A 21376-nucleotide genomic window follows, 5' to 3' on the forward strand; every position below is an offset into this window, starting at 1 on the left:
CTCATGGCCTGATTGCCATGGACACACCCTGTCTTCAACACACACATCAACACACACACACCTCACTTCACACTCTCTGATGGTCACTGTCAGCACATACCAATCTCCGAACCCTGAAAGAATTCTTTGATGACTAGAAAATTGGCTTGTAATAGGCTTAGGGGACCTTAGAAATACAGCAAACAGCAATTCAGAACTTGCTTGGGGTCTCAGAACCCTGTGAAAATCTGAGGAATAATACTTTCCCACATATCTATAAATGGGCATGCATTGAAGACCAAATTAAGAAGCTATGATCTATTTCAGTGTTTCTCAAACTTTTCTGATTAGGACTCACAGTAAGAAAGAGATATGAAGTTACAATCTAATCCATACCAACATACATAAATAAACATAAGTATCCAAAGCATAAGTTTCAGGAACCAATACTTAACCTTACCGTGTGCATGATTTCTGACACTTTCTATCCTGTTTCAACTAAGCTGCTAGTTGAAACTTACTAAATTTCTTTAGCAACACCCAGAAACTGACCTAGTCTAACATCTCTCCATTTTAGAGATAAGAAAACTGAGACTTAAAGAAATTAAATAAAGGGACCTGTTCCAGGTTACTAATGAGTAAGTGCATGAACAAACCAGAACCCAGTTATCCTGACTTCCAGTCCCAAGGTCTTTACAATACAAAGTAAAAAAAAAAAAAAAAAAAAAATCTAAATACCGACTCTCCTGAAAAAGCAACTAGGATCTGATCCTTCCAACATGCTTATACAGTGAGAACTGGCGAGTGTTTCAATTCCAAACAATGGTGAAAATTAACCTCAACCTAAGTCAGCTTTATTTCTAAATCATGTCCATGGCCTAGCATGACTTGGCAAATAAAGCATGGTTTGTTTTGTTTTGTTATTCATTCCAGAAACCCTTTCTACAGTCACTGAAAACAATGCAGAAAAAGCCAACATTCTCCTTAGAGTTAATTTTAAATAATTTGATTACACACCCGCACAATGATACTATTTTTACATGACAGACTAGCTTAGAAACAGCAGTGGATAGGTTCTATTTCCACTTAGGCTCATTCCATAGCTGTTTTCTTCCCCACTAGGGTTGCTTAATTAAAATTTAAACATCAAAACCACATAGATCTATACCGAAGATGTGAATGATCCAGAGCCTATTAGATGCTAATACTATCAACACCGGCTACCCCATGACCCTTTTAACGCCTCAACTATAGAGTGGGTTTGTTTAAGGGCCTTCATTACAAGCTGCTTTGGTAGATTAAAACACCAGTCTCTCCACTCGTCTCCTGTTGGATGAGGGTGATTTTTCCCCCTTTTCCTCTTTTTCTAATATCGAGTAAATACCATTGCCCATCAGAAGGTGGGCATCTAATAACAAGCCAGAAAGCCTGGCAGGCTCCTGGGCACCATAGGCCAGATCCGGCGCCCTGTGCGCAAGAAGAAGGCTTAGGGCCTGTGCCTTCTCACCGATTCCAAACAACTTCCCTTGGGCGCGGGGGAGGTTCAGAAGGGCGCCAAGCGCCGACCGAGCAGCGTGTAAAGTGCTCCGGGCGCTGCGTGCCAGCCTCCACCTGCTCGCCCAAACCCCCGCGCCCCAAGGCAAAGAGCCCGAGCCTCCTGAAGCCCGAGCGCACCGGCAGGAAAGGGTGGGGTGCAAACTGCTACGCAGCGGCTCCGGCGCGAAAATGTGGAGAGCTGCGGGGAAAACGAGGCAGACAAGCCCCAAAATTAACGCTCGGGAGAGCGGACGCCGGAGCGCAGAGCGCTTCCCCAGAGCGCCCGGCCCCTCCGCGCCTTCTGCGGGCACCCGGACTCGGCGCACCACCAATGCGGTAGGAAGGAAGAGCTCCCAGCTGGAGGCAGGATTGGGACCCGAGTAGCCTCCCGAGACTTGGGGTCTACCGCTCCTCCCCCAAATGCGGCAGAAAATTTAAAGAGCCTCGGAATTTGAAATCCCAGAATCCTCCAGAATCCTTCTTGTTGGGTTTAAATTTTTGTTGGCTCATTTCAGTGACCCTCTTTCCTGAGTTTTCATTAAAACCCTTTTTTCTCCTCCCCATCTCTGCAAGAGAATTCGAGAGTTTGTTTGGGGTATGTTAATGTACCAGAGAGTTTAGGGGTGGAAGCTGGTGGAGGGGGGTGGGGGTGGGGGTGGGGTGGGGGAGTTTGCATCGGAATCTCTTTCTGCAAGATAAACAGTTCTGAAGGTCAGTGACGGTTCCCCAGCAGGCACTCCCGAAAAGATAAATGTTCATTAAAAGCTTCTCGGTCAACGTTTGTCTTGAGAACCCAAGCTGTAGAAATTCAGATATCCCAATTACAATAATGCGTCGAAAACCTAACATTAATAATTAACTGTTGTTAACATTCCCCAAATATAACCATTTACCAAAATTCTGTAAGCTATTACAAGGAGATCTGTGAAATGGAAATAGTGTTACTTTGCCAAGATAAAATGAGGAATGCAAAAAAACTGTTATATTTAGTACCACAAAATGGAAAATTGAATGGCACAATATTTAGAAACCAAACACCAGTTATTTTAAAAGTCATATTTATTATATAACTAGAATTTTAAGATAATATATGCACAGTAATTTAAATCAGTCATTAAAACAAACTAAATGTATTTGTGAAGTGACATCTCATCCCTAGCATCTTTTAGCCTCCCCCTCTACAGTGGGCTCCTTACCTTTATTTTCAGAATCTTTCATTCTCTCCTTCCTCCTTCTGCTGCAAAAGAGCAGGAAAGTCCCACTGATTCTGCAACCCTGACTTTTGATTTGTCATTCACAGTCAGCTGTGTCGGGGGCGAAGTCCCTCAACCAAGGAGCACGCAGGCTATGATAACTGCCTGCAAGTCGGTGTGCGGAGGTTATAACTGAGCTTATGCTGGAGCGGAAAGGATGGGGATGAAGGCAGACGTAAACACAAATTCCAAAACATGGCACGGAACCGGATCTGGAGCCTAAGCAAGACTTTCCTTCCTTTAGGTTAGGGAACCAAAGGTTTTAACTCCTCTTTGTGTCTGGAGAGATCTGGTTCTAGTTGAAAGGGAAATGTCTGTGCTATGTGTCCACTTCATTTCAAATGGAGGCCTCAATTTTGGATGCAGATTAAGAATCCTGTGCTGTTTCCTCTTACATATTCATTCGTTCACTCAACAAACATTTCTTTTACCTTCTCTGTGTACCAGGCTCTCACTAAGTGCTGGGGATACAACAGTGAACAGGACTAGCCTGGGTCCTCAAGCTACTCACAAGCTGTTACAATACAAAGGCCTACAATCCTTACAACAACCTGTCTGCAACATCGACAGAGGTTATTTAACCCATTCCAGGAGGCTTTAGTGATTTGTTTTAAGTCATTCAGTGTCTGAGCCAGAAATGAATATGAGGTAGTCAGACCCTGAAATCCCTCTGAGTTAGTGAGAACAAGGAACACTCAAGGAAAACCTTGGCTTATTTGCAATCATAACACATCTCAGATTCATTTATCAGTCATTCATTCACTCATTCATTCAACAAATGGTTATCTGTGCTAGACACTATTCCACTGGCTAAGGATTCAGGGGTGCAGAAAAGAGACTAAGTCCCTGCTTTCATGGTTATTACATTATGATGGGAGGATTTTGACAGGCAAGAAACAAACAAATATAAATATATAAAAGATGCTGCAAAGGAAAATGAAGCAGGAATGCCATTTAAAATAGAGTGGTCTATCCTGGAAAATAGGTCAAAGTCATCACAGTCACTTCCAAACACCTTTACTCAAAGATTGCATTGCAAAGAGACCTGACTGTTTTTAAAGCCCTGAACCCTTACAACCTGCACTGTTGACTGGTATTTTTCCCCCTCTTATACATATGCATAAACTGACACTCAGAAAGGTTAACTGACCCAACCCACTACCTCACTTCGAGAAAAGCAATAAAAAGAAACAAAGCTACCTGTTGCTATCATCCCCAGCACTTATTAGATTAAATAGGATATTGACATGGAAAATTATCTGGGCTCGGAATTGAAATAAGACTGTAGATCTATCTCTACTGCTTATTAACTAAGTGCTATAAGGCAGATGACTCATACCTCTCTGGCATCAGTTTCCTCATCTGTAAAATGGGGCTAATCATACCTGCCCTGTATATGCTATATAGAAGATCAAAGGGGAGAACAGATCTAGTACTAAAAAACTAAGAGCTATATAATTATCAACATGCTTGGACACATATATTTAGAAAACTAATTACCATTATTCACCTGCTCACTACTACAGTCCAAGAATCAAGTATGGCTGTGAGTGATAGCTGTCTGGGCCACTTTGTCTTTGTCTTGTTTTGATTTTGTTTCTTTTATCTTTTTTGGTTTTTTGTTTCTGGCTTTGGATTGATTTCTAACTGCCATAATTTGGAGACTCCCTGAAAGTTTTGGAAACTTTTAAGCATTTGTGGCTTTTTCTTTGTTTTTCTTTCCAGCTCTTCTTGGAAATAGATAACATCTTTCTACTCCTCTTTGATAACTTAAGAAAGACCAAGGAGGAAAATCTGCCTTCCTGAGAACTCCTCACTGACCATCAAATAAACCACGTTGGCCCATAACCCATGTTGAAGAGACAGGCCTCTCTGGCCCCAAGGACTCAGTCCAGGACAGCCAACATGTGTGCATGAGGAGCACTTCTCCTGGTAGAGAAGGGGAGGGAGTAGGTTGTAAGGAGCCACCATTCACTCATGCTTCATTCACAAATATTCCCTGTGCCAGCTGTTGCTGTGAACACACCAGGAATGACCCAGTGCTGAACAGAACCGTCCTTAGCTTCAAGGAGCTTAGGTCATCAGCGGAAACAATTTCCACAAGGTGTGCCCATTTACTGGGTTAGGCAGAGGAATGCTGGTGACAAACAACACAGTAAAGACTCAAAAGCAGGAGAGACTAGGTTCAAACAGGGACTCTGCCAATTACTAGGTCCTGGAGAAACGTGGGACAAGTTACTGCATCCCTCCAAGTCTTAGTTACCCAGTCAGTAAGAAGAAAATCATAATGGTACCTACCTTCTAGGGTTGGGTGAGGCTCTAACAAGTTAAAACATATGAAGTGCATGGCACAAAGTTTAACACATTATGTAATGGCTCCATAAATACTATAATATATTATCATTAGCTTGTGACCTCAGTCAAGTTTACCTCTCTAAGCCTCAATTTCCTTATAAAATGTGGATAATAATAACTAGCTTGAAGGGATATTGTGAAAATTATACATCAGGAAGAATGTAAAGGTCTTGGCATAGAGCAGTAGCTAACTACCTGCCAGCCCAGCTCCAGGCCCATTTTAAAAGAAAGTGGTTCTTATTGTTGTTTTTGAGTGTGGTGATTTCTTGGGGCATCTGCATTTTACCCAGCATTTGATTTTGAAAAGTATTTTGCAAATATACAAAGTTGAAAGAATCGTATGGTGAACTACATCTATACGTACATTTTGCTGTATTTGCTTCATCACATATCTTGCCATTCCTCTATTCACCCTTATGTGAACTTTTAAAAAAAATTTGAGTTGAAAGAGGTTTGAAGCCCTCATCAAATAAAAAGAGCCTTTAGGTTCCCTCCTGACACAATCCTTACAGAACCCTTAGACCACCTGATTCTGTAGTCATTCCAAGCAGGAGCAGGTGAAATTTCAAAGCCTCTTCTTGCCCTTCAGTAAACCTCAAAGCCACATCCAGGTGAGGAGTAAGGATGGACTCAAGCCTGGGAGCTTTTCAGAACAAGGCAGAGATTCTGGTAGACCCAAAGCTTCAAATAAACTAATGACAAGGACTACTCTCAATACCGGTTAATGGAAATGATGCTCCACCTAAATAGGTTTAGAGAAAGCTTCTGGCAGGTTCCACTGGCCAGAAAGTCCCTTCACAACTCTGTACAGTCCTTGTCTTGTTAGATGCCACTTCTGAGTCACTAGACCAATGAGTCATGCCCAGCTAGGGAGGCCATCTTGACAGCAAAACTGAAGAGAATTTTCAAGAACAATAAAAGAGACCAGAATTGAAAGGGTGTAAGGCTTTTTATTGTTCTAATGAAACAAAAATGAAAGAAAAAACACTGCTGTAACATTGTAGGTTAAACTTTCCAGTTATAAATTTTATCCTGAGGGAAAACTGAACAAAAACTGCTTTTACGTTCCTTGGAACTGTTTGAGGTGTTTTATTTCTTGGTTAACAGATAGAGAAGCAAAAAAAAGACTCCAGAGAATACGTCCCAAATTAGGCAGACCTATAGCTCTTTCAGTGACTTGCCTAGAGCCTCTTCTAGTATAGCCATTTCCAAAGCAGGATGGGGAAGAAGGTGGCTTCCTCTGCACCTCTGGGTTTCCTCCATCCAGCCACACCTCTGTTTGGTTTGCTCAGAGCATCCAAGAGGTCATAAAATAGTAAGATGGAGAGAGAAAAACTGATGACTTTGGGGATGGTGATTTGTAATTAGAGTCAACCACAGAAAACAGCAACATGACGAAAACAAGGAAAACTGGGTAAATTCCCATGAAGCCAAGCTACCAGGAAAGGAGACGGGAATTAATGTATGAAGTACCTACTGTGTGCCAGGCAGCTTTCATATCATTCGCATCATACATTTATTGAGTATGTATTACCTGCCAAGCATTGTTAACCAGATGACATGGTTGTCAGTCCATTTTTTTTGGAGGTATTGGGGATTAAACCCAGGAACAGGTGCTCAACCACTTGAACTACTACCTGAATTTGAATCCCAGCTTACTAGTTGCATAATTTTGGAGACATTTCTTAACCTCTCTGTGCTTTAGTTTTTAAATGGAGATTGTAAAACAGGCTTACTGTAAAGATCAAATCAAATAAAAATAGGCACACAATAAGCAGTATATAAGAGCTGACCCTTGCCATTCACTTTTTTTGGCAACAGTTCCAAATTTTCTTTTTTTTTTTTTATTCCCCCCCCCCCCTTTTTTTAGATGAGAAAAAATGAGGAAGAAAAAGGCAAGGTGATTTTCCAAAGGGCACAGCACTAATTAGTAGTGAAGTCAGGATAATTCATGTCTTACTCCTCACAATAATCCCAGGAGGGAAGTGAGATCATCCTCCTTTTCTTGATAGGCACTTGGAAGCCCCAGAAGCATCTAACAACTAGCTCACATCACAGGCTGGCAAATGAGTGAGCTGAGATTTGAACCCACACATGCCGATTTTAAAGCCCCTGCTCACCCCACTAGACCAGTGATTCTCAATCTGTAATGTGCACCAAAATTACTAGGAATCATTAAAACAGATTGCTGGGCTTCTAGCCCAGAGTTTCTGATTTGGTAGCTCTGGTGTAGGGACCAGTAACTTGTATTTCTAACAAGTTCCCGGGTGACATGGTGCTGCTGGTCTGGAGACAACACTTGGAAAACCACTAAGCTACGATCACACACCCATTTGCAGAACAGGTGGCAGGAGAATGGACAGGGGCAAAAGACTGTAGGTTAATAAGGTTTTCCCGCTCTGGCGTAGTGTTAGTTGCTTCAGAGTGACTAGTTAACATACCTTGCATTAACATAGCCCTCTCATATCTGTGATCTCATTTGATCTTTTCAATAGCCCCAGGAATAGACTAGATAGTGATTATTATCTCCATTCAAAGTGATTTTAGGAGGCAGATGACTAGAAATGGCAATTTGGGACTCGAACACAGATCACCGGTGAAATGTTCTGTCCTCTTCTCCAATATCTGTCCTGGAAAGCTTCATCCACTGATGGAGTCTGACTCTGGTTCCAACCTGTGCTTCCCAGGAAATACCACAGCTCAGGAAGGGCTCCTGACCTCACCAAGTCTGTGGGGAGATTATTTCTGTTGGGAGGAAATCAGGGCCAGTTTTTTTTTAACCACAATTTCAAGGGCTAGAGAAGTTCACCAAATACTTCTACCAGCTCTGGGCTCCCTTTGTAACTGAAAGCTTTGATATTTTATTAAAATAGATGTTCTATTAACAGAAAGAATGGAAGCATTTGGGGGTGATTTCTACTCGGTACAGCTCATTCATATTCCCATTTAGAACCATGTGAACAGTCAGGTATATATATATATATATTTTTTTTTCTGTAATGCCCCTTATTTATTTTTAACGTTACATTCAAATAATATAAGAGATTCCCCTACACCCTACACCCCCCTCACCCCACTCCTCCCACATCAACAACCTCTTTTATCATTGTGGCACATTCATTGCATTTGGTGAATACAATTTGGAACACTGCTGCACCACTTGATAATAGTTTACATTGTAATTTACACTCTCCCCCAGTACATTCAGTGGGTTATGGCAGGATATACAATGTCCAGTATCTGTCCCTGCAATATCATTTAGGACAACCCCAAGTCCCAGAAATGCCCCCACATCACATCTCTTCTTCCTTCTCCCTGCCCTTAGCAACAACCATGGCCACTTTCTCCACATCAATGCTACAATTTCTTCCATTACTAGTTACAATAGTTTCATAGTAGAATATCAGTAAGTCCACTCTAATCCATATTTTATTCCTCCATCCTGTGGATCCTGGGATGGTGATGTCCACTCCACCTCTATATCGAGATGGGGCTTAGATTCCACATGGATGATGGATGCAGTTCTCCTACTTGCAGTTGTAGGCATTCTCAGTTCCCTGGTGTGGTGGTTGACCATCTTCACCTCCCTGTTAGCTGACCTGGGTAAGTCCAACACACCAGAGGGTAGGAGTTGCAATTCTGCTGAGGCTCAGGGCCCAGCTGGCACATGGCCAGTCCAGAGTTTCAAGTCTTCTGGGTATACACCAACCCTAGTGCCAACCACAGGTTCAGTAAAAGTGACAGAAGAGGCATGTGTAGAAAGATATCATTTGAGTCCAACTCTATCAGGAACTCAGGAACACAAATTCCAAAGTAGAGCCAACTGACATGGCACTGAATTCCAGAGCCATGTGCCATGACCATAGAACCTGTGGGTCTCCACAGCCCTCAAGAGAACCAGTACCTGGGGTTGTATCTACTTTGGCTGTCTCTGGGGTCCTGCTGAGGCGTGCATAAGTGCAACCCCTCTGATGACCTCCCAACACGTCTTTGAAGACTCTCAGCCATATAAACTCATTTGTCTTTGCCATTTCCCCCTTTTATTCAAGGTAAAAAGTAGTTTTTAACACATGATCCTACATGTAGGCTGAGATATTCTAATGGTCTGAGTTGATGCTTTTAATGAAGGTCTTTTTCTAATTACATCACCAGCGGGTGCTTGATAGTAATCCCTCAGCACCAGGGAGGCTTATCCCCAGGAGTCATGTCGCACACTGGTGGGAAGGTAATACACTTACGTGCTGAGTTTGGCTTAGAGAGTGGCCACATTTGAGCAACACTGTACAGTCTAAAATATAAACCATAACATAAACCAAAATGGAACTATGTTTGAAAGCTATGTTTCAATATCTGTACATCAGCTGCAGCAAATATAACATGAACATGTAAAAAGATCATTGCTGGGGAAGGGGGAAAAGGGTTTGATGTTGAATATGTGGGAGTCCCCTATATTGCATATGTGAACTACAATGATCTAAAACTTTTGTGAAGACAAAATTAAAAATTAGAGAAAAAAAGAAAAAAGAAAGGATGTAGACATTGAGGAAGAAATGAAAGAAATTGCCTTGCCACTGTACATACAGGGCAATACCTATTGCAGTAATGAAAGGCAAAATGTCAAAAACAAAGCTTTATAATATTTTTCACTTTTTAATACCCTAATTTATTTTTACTTTACTTTAAGGTTTTTAAATTAGTATGTATTCTAATTCTAATCTTTAAACCCATCACTATATTTCATTTTCCTATTAATTGAATTTGGCAATATATTAGGCTTCATTGTTTTGAAGAAGTTTTGGACCACAGAGAGATTCAAATTTGGCAGGGGAGGAACACTGGTGTGGGGTGTTATTGATAGGGGCACATGGTTGGGAGGGAGTTCTCCAGAGCACTATATAGGGTACATAAAAATGTTTGGATACATGCTGTGTATTTTCATAGTAGTTACAGTTACAAAGGACAACTGAGGGAGTGCTGAGTTCCTAGCCAGGGGAGCTCTATCACATTTCCCCAATGGAATAGCAACAATCCCCCAAGTGTGATGGCAAAGACCAATAAAGAAGGATGGTCCAACAATGAGCCCTTGATACTGATGACTATGCTTATAAGCCTGTGTGCTGGAAATATGAACTAGGCCTAGAACTGCAGTTAGGTATATTTTTAAAAGTTGTTAAGCCATATAACTAACAAACAATTAGCATCAGAATATTTAAGAACTCCTGTAAATGGGTAAGAAAAAGACAAACCATTAATTTAAAAAATGAGAAAAGACATGAACAGGTATTTTCCAGAAGTCTGACCATATTAAGTATTGGCAAGGAAGCTGGAAATCAGGAATCTTCTCACACTACTGGGGGGTGGGGAGGAGTATAAATTAGCACAAATATATAGGTCAATTTGGCAATATCTTTCAAAATTAATATAATATAATATACACACACACACACACACACACACACCCTTTGACCAATTCATTGTCCTTTATTTATCCTATGGTTATTTTCACACAAGGATTCAGACTGTAAAATTCAGATACTTCCTAATTGGATTTAAATACATGCTAGAGAATTCATTCATTCTCAATATATTCATTGACTGTCCACTATGTTTAGGAAACAGTGTTAGGCAGGAAAGAAGCCAGGAGTCTCCATAAGTTAGGCTGCTTCTCACCTGCAGTCTCCTGGTGAAAAGGGTGGGAATGAGAAAAGTGCTGGTAGGGAGGATCTTCTGGCTGACCTAGAAGGGACAGCTGCCCAGAAAGAGCCTCCAGTCGTGGTTTTTTCCCACAGTTCACTGAATTTTTCAGCCACATGATGGACCTTGTTAGGGGTGTTATTAACTGGTGTTATTAACTGGTGGTGTTATTAACTGGTTATTAACTAGACTAATATTAATAATAATATTATGAGCCACTATGTACCAGGCACTTTACATACAGACTCACTTAATCCTCACAATAGCATTATGATATAAGAATTATCATCCCCATTTTATAGATAATATATAACTGAGTTTCATAAAGAGTAAACACCTTGCTTAAGATCACACACCCAAGTAACAGGTTCAAATCCTAGTTTGTCTAATTCTAAAACCTCTGATTCAAGATGCCCAAAGGGATGATGACATCATTCTGAGAAATTCTGGCCACATTTTAAAAAATCAAATAACATTGGGGGAAGCGAACTTGGCCCAATGGATAGGGCATCTGCCTACCACATGGGAGGTCCGCAGTTCAAACCCCGGGCCTCCTTGACTTGTGTGGAGCTGGCCCATGTGCAGTGCTGATGTGCGCAAGGAGTGCCGCACCATGCAGGTGTGTCCCCCGCGTAGGGGAGCCCCACGCGCAAGGAGTGCGCCCTGTAAGGAGAGCTGCCCAGCGCGAAAGAAAGGGCAGCCTGCCCAGGAATAGTGCCGCACACACAGAGAGCTGACACAACCAGATGATGCAACAAAAAGAGACACAGATTCCCGGTGCCACTGATAAGGATAGAATCGGTCACAGAAGAACACCCAGCAAATGGACACAGAGAGCAGACAACGGGGCGGGGGGGGAAGGAGAGAAATAAATAAAAAATAAATCTTTAAAAATAAATAAATTAATTAATTAAATTGGGATATGGATTTCCTTAAATGAATGACTTAATTTTACTTCTCCCTTCCACAGGTGTAGACATCGATATGTATATAATGCTGCAGGGAATGTGGCAGAAAGGGTGCTATACCATGGGTGCTATACTGTGAGACAGACCTGAGTCTGCCACTCATCAGTCACATGACCTGTTGCAAGTCACTCAGTGTCTCTTGCTTCACCTTCCTCATATATGAAATGGAGAAAATAAATAACACCTCCCTCCTTCAAGGGGTATTGTTAAAATCTGAGAGGAAATCTTGTGAGTTACTGTTCTATAAACTGTCAAGGATCATTTAAAGTATCACATAACACATAAGATATTAATGACCAATCCCTGGGGTATATGGGAGAAGGGGAAGTAGAGAAAAGTAGTGAGCACTAAGATCCTACAAAGATAAGGTGTAGGATGGCAACAGGCCCCAGGAAGTAGCCGGTGAACTCCAGGGCCGAAACGAGACAAGAAGAGAGAAGAGGATGGTGGTGTATCCAGCACAGACCTGGTTTTAAAAATCATAAAGCTAGAAAACTTATTCTAACACAAGTTACTAAAATGGCAATATGCATTTATTCCTCTTTTGTAAATATTCACACAACACCTGGAATTACACTACGCACATAAATATCACTCAAGGAATACTTGTTGCAACCACCAGTCTCATTCAACTGCTCAGGCCAACCAAAGCAAATGGGCAGTCAGTCTTCAGCCTACAGTCCCTTGCACCTACAATTCTTGATGCCAGTGGGGAAAGAATTTATTGATGTAGGGACTAAAAGCAGTAATGCCTCATTTGAAAGCCAACAATATATCAATGCCAAGCTATAGTCTCCATAACTGCCAACCTAGAAAAGCTTGTTTCTAATGTAATAAATACATATTTGAAAGATAATTATTGTTGCTCTTTGTCAAATTTAATTTTATAATGCTTACTATGTGCCAGCACTTAATAATTATTCACTGGTTTAATTCTCAAGACAGCCTTGTGAGGGAGGAACTGTATCAATGACAGGGCCCTAGCTTCTCTGGATCATGTCAGCCATTTTAGAAATCAAGACATGTCAGCCTCTCAGAAAAATCTTCAAATGAGAGGAACAGAAAAAAAGAACAAGACACACAGAGGCACATGGGCCAGCAAATCATGCATTCAGGCAGCAAATGGGTATCTACAAAGAGCCACACCCCGCACTTACCCCGGTGGGGGGGGGGGGTGCAAAAATGAAGTGGGTGAGAACCTGAAATCTACAATACCAGATGAAAAGTGACAAATGCCCTACGGGTGAAGAATTAATAAAGGAGAGGATACAGGTGGCAGAAACTCCAGGAAAGGCCTCACAGAGGAGCTGGCATCTGTACTAATCTTGACGGATGGGTAGGAATTGGCTGGGCTCAGAGATGAGAGCATGGGCACTGCACACTCAGAGAATGCAGTGAGCCAGCGGATCATGTCACGGCCCTGCTTAGACTCTTTTAGTGGCTTCTCAGCTCACCTGGAATACAATCGAAGCTCCTGTCATGGCCAGACCATGATCTGGTCCCTGCTTCCCTTGCCCACCTCTTCTGTCACCACTTTCCCACCTGCTAAGCTTCAAGCACATGCTTCCCAACTGTCATTCCCTCTGCTAGGAGAGCTCTCCCCTACCCCATGCTGGAGGAACTCCTAGTCAGTCTTCAGGTCCCAGCTTCCACCGCATTGCCTCAGAGACCTTCCCCGGCCACCTGCCGTGGAAACTAGGGCCCACTCCCTTTTTTTTCTCTCTCTCTCTCTTCCAGCTTACGATCTGAGTCCTTCAAAGCACACACAGCAATGTGAAACAGCAATTTACCTGTTTTATGTGTGTAACGTGTGTCTCCAAGAGCAGAGCACTTGCCTATTTTGTTCACTCTAGGCCTTGACACACAGAAGAGCTCAATAAGAATTGTGGAATAAATGAAGGGAGTGAGACAATGGTTGAATGTGAGTGAAAGCCCTGGTTAGGCCACGGTAGAAGGTGCCTGGAAAAGAGTTTATCGTAGGTAGAGCTTAGTGTGAAGAGGAGTCATAGCAGACAGGTTGGAAAGACGGATGGGCCAGACAGAGTGGGTCCGGTGGGGGCGGGGGGCTTGGAAGGAAGTCTTGGGTCCAAATTAATTCCCCAACGGGTTCTGCATTGCAGGTGTCAGGTCAGGTGTGGGGGGTGTGCAGAGCTAAGTAAGACTGTGCCCCGGCGGCAACCTGGATCCCCTCTGCCCACAGCCAAAGGGACAAGAAGGGGCTTTTGCGAAAAATAAATAAGCTGCAGACACCTAGCCCAACAGGTGATGCTCCTGGGGCCGCGGTACGGAGAGGGAGGGCCGACTGTGCCTGCGCTTCCCCGGGAGGGCCCGGAGGAGCCCAAGGACCGGTTTTATCCCCGCGGGCCAGGATGAGGGTCGGCTAGGCCAGCCCCACGTCCAAGCCGCGCCGTCCCCCGTCCCCGCAGCGCTCGACCCGGACAAGCCCGCCTGCGGGTCTCCGGGGCGGAGAGCACGGCCCGACGAGCAGCCTACCTCGCCGGACCCCGCGGCGCCCGCCTGCAGCTCTGCGCGCCCTGCCGCCGAGGCGCCGCCGCTGGCGGGTAACAGGTCCCGGCCGGCCGCGCCCACACTCACCCTGCGCCGCCTTGGAAGCCGAGCGCGTCCTCCACAGCCGCCGGGTCGCCTTCCACGGCCGCAGCGAAGAAAACAACCTCCGGCTCTTCTTGCCTCCTTTCTCAGTCGCTCCCATCTGTGCGCCCGCGCCCCTCCCCGCGGCCTCCCGCCTCGGCCCGCCGTCGCCTCTCGCTTCCCCCGCCGCCGCGCGTCTGCGAGGCGCCCCGCCGCCGGGGTGGACGCGGGGCACCGGGGGAGGAGCTTGCGGCCGGGGTGGAAATGCTGCTCGGCGGGGCCATCGGGGTGCTGCGGGCCAAGGCGGTGGACGGTGCTGGGAGGCGCAAGGTGGAGCGAGCGCTCAGCGCCAGGCGGGCTCCGCGGATCAGTACTTTATATTCATTCATTCCTCCGTTCATTCAGAGGTGTCTACGGAGTGTCTCGGTACTGCTAGGCGTCATTAATTAACATAGTAATCCTACGAGGTGTGTACTAATTTTATCCCCATATTACATATTACAAATGAGAAAATTGAAGGTCAGAGAGATTAAGTAATCTGCCCAGAGATCACACAGAGAGTAAATCGGACAGATTCCTAAATCCTGGACTCTGTATTTTTTCATACCTTGCTACTGTCTCAGACTGATTCGACTTATGTTGGAAATTAAAAAACAAACACGAGTATGACAGATCGTCCTGTTTTACTCTTACAACAGAGTCTGAATCACCCTTGATTTTTTGAGGACCTATTATGTGTCCAGGCACTTTTACATACGCATTTGGCTAAACCTCAGCAACCCTGCCAGAGTGGGTAGCACAGGTCCGTTTTCCAGATCAGGAAACTGAAATGGCAGAGCTGAGGCTGCCCCACTACCACCACTTGGTCAGAATTTTGTTTGTAATTGGTAGACTGAGAGGAAGATCAAAACCAAGTTCCCTTAACACTGTCTGGTTACAATAATAATAATAGCTAATATTTATGGAGTGCTTTTCCTATAGTATATTCAGTGCAAAGCATTTTACATAAATTACCTCATTTGACCTTCTCAATGACACTCATGGTGGAGAACCTATTAATACCCGTGCTTAGCAGACGGGGAGACTAAAGCTCAGAGAGGTCAGGTTACACATGTAAAACCTCAATACAAGGCCTATGTTAAGGTGACTTAAAACATTGCCATTTTTGTAGGTTGAAATAGTCAAATATCAGGCAGGAACTTGACTGGGTGACCAAATTTAAATACCAATGGAGGCAGATGGAAGTAACTCCAGATGTGATCTCCAGAGAAAGACATATCACCTGTGTAGTATTAGAGTCAAAAAAGCACAAACTGAATCTAATCATGGAGAAACAGTGAATAAACTAAAATGACGGCTGTACTGTTAAAGAGGAGGGGGACTATATTCTTCCAGAACCAATGCCATAAAAGATGAAGAATGGCTGTGGAGATGTTCTAGATTAAAGAAGGCCGAAGAGACATGCAACTAAACGCACTGACTCTAGACTGGATCCTATTTTAGAGGTATTTTTTTTTAAAGGCTCTAAAGGACATTCCTGGGTCAATTTTCCAAAGCATTGAAATATGAATGTAAAATGTACTGAAATTTATAACTATACTGTGCTTACGTAATAAAACATCCCTATTTTTAGGAAATCATATAGAGGTACTTAGTAGTAAGGGGCCATGATGTATATAACTTACCTTCAAATAGTTCAGGAAAAAAATGCATGTACATATGGAAAATGACAAAAACAAATGCAGCAAACTGTAAACAATAGGTGAATCTGGATAAAAAGCATAATGAATATTTCTTTATACTATTCTTATTCTTGCCACTTTTCTGAAAGTTGTACATTTATTTCCAAGTTGTATTAGTCAGGGGTCTCTAGGGAACAGAACCAACAGAGGACATCTATAAATATTATGAGATTTTATAAAATTATCTCATGTGACCATGGCAGTACACAAGTCCAAATTCCATAGGGCAGGCTGCAAGCCAGAAACTTTACTGAAGGTCCTGGATGAGTTATCCAGGAGAAGCTGATTATCTGAAGTAGAGGTGGAAATTCTCCCTCTGAATACTGAAATCACTTCTCACTTTAAGGCCTTCAACTGGTTGGATGAGACATCACTCATTGCTGATGACAATCTCCTCAGTTGATTGTAGATGTTATCAGCCATAGATGCAATTGACTCATTCATTATTTAAGTCCACGAAATGTCCTTGCAGTACTATTAGTACAGTGCATGCTTGACCAAACAACTGGGCACCATTACCTTACCAAGTTGACACATTACACCAACCACCACACACAAGAAAAAAGGTAGAATAAAAAAGAAAAATTTAGGTTGCATAGAAAAAGAAGAATAAAGTGAAAAGAAAGAATGAAGTGAGAAGAATCACTGTATTCAATTTTAAGGCATACAATAAAGCTACAGTGATCAAGATATTGTGGTACTGGCAAAGGGATAGACAGATCAATGGAGCAGAATAAAGGACCCACCCAGACATAAACCCACATAAATATGCCCAACTGATTTTTTACAAGGGTGCAGAAGCAATTCAATAGACAAATGGTTCCTTCAACAAATGGTGCTGGAGCAACTGGACATCCATAGGAAAAATAATAATAATAATAATGTACCTCATGCAAGAATTAATTCAAAATGGATTACAGACTTCAATGTAAAACCTAAAATTATAAAACTTTTAGGGAAAAAACTTGGAGAAAATATTCTAGGATCTAGGGCTAGGCAAAAAGTTCTTAAACTTGACACCGAAGCACGATCCATTAGAGGAAAATTGATCAATTGGACCTTATCAAAATAACTCTTGCTCTGCAAAAGATTCTGTTAAGAGGATGGAAAGAAAGATATAGACTGGGAGTAATACGTACAAGCCACATATCTGAATAAGAACCAGTATCTAGAATATATAAAGAATTAAAAAAAGGGTAGAAAAGAAAAACCCAATTAGAAAATGGGCAAGAGATACAAACATTTCACCAAAGAGTATACACAGAACACAAAGAAGCATATGAAAAGATGTTCAACATCCTTAGCCATTAGAGAAATACAAATTAAATCCACGATGAGACATCACTATTCACCTCTCAGAATGGCTAAAGTGAAAAAAAGTGACAACACCAAATGCTGTCAAGGATACATAAGGAAAAGCTGAATTACTCATACATTGCTGGTGCAAATATAAAATAGTATGGTCACTCTGAAAAACAATTTAGCAGTTTCTTATTTAACTACTCTATGGCCCAGCAATTACACTGTTGCACAGTTTTCCTAGAGAAATTAAAACTTACGTTGACACAAGAGCCTGTTCATGTCAGCTTTATTGGTAATATTCAAAAACTATATTCAAAAACTAATGCAGATGTCCTTAAATGGGTGGATGGATGAATGGTTAAACAAACTGTGGTATATCCATACCATGCACTACTCCTCACCAATAAAAAGGACCAAACTATTTTTTTTAAAGACTTATTTTTTATTTATTTCTCTCCCCCCACCCCCCCAGTTGTCTGCTCTCTGTGTCCATTCGCTGTGTGTTCTTCTGTGACCACTTCTATCTTTATCAGCGGCACCTGGAATCTGTGTTTCTTTTTGTTGCGTCATCTTGTTGTGTCAGCTCTCCATGTGTGCGGCACCATTCCTGGGCAGGCTGCCCCTTCTTTCACGCTGGGCGGTTCTCCTTATGGGGCACACTCCTTGCATGTGGGGCTCCCCCACGCGGGGACACCCCTGCGTGGCAGGGCACTCCTTGCGCATCAGCACTGCGCATGGGCTAGCTCCACATGGGTCAAGGAGGCCTGGGGTTTGAACTGCGGACCTCCCATGTGGTAGGCGGATGCCCTATCCATTGGGCCAAGTCTGCTTCCCGGAGCAAACTACTGATCACTCAACAGATACCGCCAAACAAAAGGCCTCCTCATTGGGCCCCTGAGAGCTAACAGGTGGGGACCTAAGGCAACCAATCAAAATAGCAAACAGCTGGGGTCCCTCCCCAACATTAGGAAGGGGGAGGAGGAAAGGTCTTAAAGGCCTAACCTGGGACCCCACGGGTGCCACTCATCCTGCAGCAGGCCTGCAATCAATGACTTGGATTGTGTACTTATCTCTTTCCTTGTCTCTCAAAAAACTCTTTACTCCCTTGCCTACCCTATGGCACGTCCTTAAATTCTTTTATGCTACATAGCCAAGAGCCTAGAACCCAGAACCCAGAGCATTCTGCTAACAGTTGCAAGAGCACCAAAGCCCATTAAATAACTCCCAGTTTAGAACAAGGCCCTTAGTAGTCTAGAAAAGTTACACTCCAAAAATAATTATGGAACAGCTCTATTTTATTCTTTTTCTAATTCAGAAGAATAAGGAGACATAAGTATGGAGCAAGGAAGAGAAGTGGGAAAGGGGGTAGAAATTGAGAGTTGTCCTCTTTCTGTATGAGCAATAAGCCAAGTTTTTTCCTACCCAACCTTCATTCTCTAGGGCAAGGGTTCTTAACAAGGAGTCAGTGAACTTGAATGGAAATTTTTAAAAAAACCTTGTTCTTGTGCAAGTGTGATATCATTTATTAAACAATACACAGTACAGTGTGGATTTAGTAAGGGGTCTGTGGTTTTCACCTGACTGGCAAAGGGGTCTGTGGAATAAAAGAATTTAAGCCTGCTCTAGGGCATCCAGGCTTAAGTCTGAAGAAACTGACCCCTAATTAACAAAGCTGTACTCTGCTCCTAGGACTTCTTACTTGGCCTTGGAGTTAAGACACATAGAATCTAGTCTTCGTCCAAACATCTCCAAAGTCCTGCTTATGTCCCTTCCCCTCAGGGCTTACTCTTTTTACTACCACAACCCCATCCCACCCTGCCTCCATTAATGGAACTAGAAATTCCTTTCCAAGGTCTCCAACCACCCTGTTTTGTTCTGACTCTACTAACTGGTTTTAAAATATTGCTAAATATTAGTAGCCCCAGGGGCTGGTTTAGAGACTCATCTTTCTTTCCATTGTCCTGGCACTGCCAGTGGATTGAAACAACTCCTTTGAGGGGCCTACTTGCTCACCTCTTACCCATCATTGGTCAGGACAGGATGAAAGGGACATTCTTTGGCTTGCCCTTTTATTCCAAACATCATGTGATTTCTTGGCACTCCTTCAGCTCGGAGCTATAACAAGGCCACAGCCTCTACCTCCCTCAGTCACAGCTGGCTCTAAGCAGGTCCAGTTGGGAGTCCTTGCTACAATTTCTGGAGTCCAAGGGAGAAAGAGTGCAGCCTGAGAGAAGATCTTCCACCAAAGTAATAAGCCCCAAGTGCCCTCGGGCACATTTATAAGCATTAGCAACAAGAAATTTCTTTTCAAATTTCAAAAATGCAAAACAAATAAGCCCTCTTATTTGCACATCTGGCTCATTGGGCATAAGAGAAAAGAAAAAAGAAAACACTGAATTCCATTCATGTCATTGAATTTACAAAGCTAAGTCCAGAGACAGGAAAATGACAGTCCTCAAAGCCAGGGAAATACAAGGTTCTCCAATATGTTTAACTTTACAGCTAGGTAGAGCTGCGTGAGTCTGTCTCAGCCACTTAATAGCTGTGTGACCTTGGCCAACTTGCCTAACTTCTCTAAGCCTCAGTTTACACATCTGTAAAATGGAAATAGTAAATAGTACCTATCTCACAGGGTTGAGGCAAGTTTTACTATTGTATGTAAAGGTTCAAATAGACTTAATAAATTGACACTTATTGTAATACTATGCCCTTATAGAGAGGCAATGGCAGGTAAAAAATAAAAAGATTGACATCTTTTGCAATGAAGAGAGAATGAGAAATGAGAAGGTCCTGATTTTTGGAGATGGTTGTATCCTTCAAATATCATGATTTATTTTTGTGTCTCTGTTCTGTTATTCCTTAGATGCCCTATTATCCATCCTTCCATACAGACAGTTCCAGAATATAAAGTCAGATTTTGGAGCCACTGGAACCAATAACAATGTTTCATGTAGCAGTTGCCCCAATGGCAATGACAATAGTAGAACAGGAATACCATAAGAGCAGTCTCCACATTAAACTTATTTTTCAACCTGAAGTTTTCCGAGTTTACAAAATTATGATACAGTCAAGATTTAAAGATCAATTCCTACCTAAAGCCTCCAACCCTGACATTTTCAAAAGTGGTACTTGGTGTGAGAGGAGGGAAGAGTGCTGTGTAAAATGCTTTCAAGTCTTCTAAGAGATTTCTCTTTCAATAATCTACTGGTTGCACAATGAATCACCTGAAAACCTAAGGACCTAAAACAACAATCATTTGTTAATGATTTACAATTTGGGTAGAACTCAGAAAGGATAGTTCGTTTCTGTCCCACATGACATCAGCTGGGGTGGCTAAGGGCTTGAAGATCCACTTCCAAGAGATGGCTCAGGTACACATCTAACAACGTGGTGCTGGTTGTCAGCTGGGAGATCCACCAAGGGCCCTGATTTTTCTCCATGCATTTGCTGGACCTGTGCACAACTGGAGGCTTGGTTCTAAAGGGAGAAGCTAAAGCTGCTAGGCTTTCTTAATACCTTGGCTCAAAAGTCCCCAAAAGTTATTTCCTGCACATTCCGTTGGTGAAAACAGTCATAGGCTTGCTGTTCAAGGGAGACGTCAAAAGCTCAGCCTCTCAGTCACAGGAACAGCATACACATGCAAGAAGAGCAGAATTGTTTGGGACCATTTTCAGACACTAGTTGCCATAGGCACCCACCAGTCACAAAACAACCTCCAATACAGGCCATTATATATTTTGCCATAACTTACAAAACTGTGAAGGACAGAAAGTAAACTATAATGTAAACTACAGCCCACAGTTAGTAGCAATGCTTCAATATGTGTTCATCAATTGTAACAAATGTACCACACTAATGAAAGATGTTAATGTGGGGAAGGGGGGGGGCATATAGGAATCCCCTACATTTTTTGTGTAACATTTCTGTAACCTAAAGCTTCTTTAAAAATAAAAAATAA

The 21376-nt window shown here is 42.7% G+C and overlaps 1 protein-coding gene across 3 annotated transcripts in view; it reads right to left on the minus strand.

Moving 5' to 3' along the window:
* Positions 1-14570, minus strand: part of DNAJC6 (DnaJ heat shock protein family (Hsp40) member C6) — a 191043-nt gene extending 176473 nt beyond the window's left edge. Inside the window, exon 1 of one of the 3 annotated variants that reach the window (XM_058303430.2) lies at positions 14381-14570. In XM_058303430.2, coding sequence (XP_058159413.1) covers positions 14381-14495 — 115 coding nt within the window. In that variant the 5' untranslated portion in view covers positions 14496-14570. Of the gene's footprint in view, positions 1-2711; positions 2977-14380 lie in introns of those variants that run through there. The other 2 variants (XM_058303431.1, XM_058303432.1) reach the window with 2 other exon arrangements.
* Positions 14571-21376: the final 6806 nt, after the last annotated feature.

This window comes from Dasypus novemcinctus, chromosome 9 (assembly GCF_030445035.2).
Source record: "Dasypus novemcinctus isolate mDasNov1 chromosome 9, mDasNov1.1.hap2, whole genome shotgun sequence".
NCBI classification, from domain to species: domain Eukaryota; kingdom Metazoa; phylum Chordata; class Mammalia; order Cingulata; family Dasypodidae; genus Dasypus; species Dasypus novemcinctus.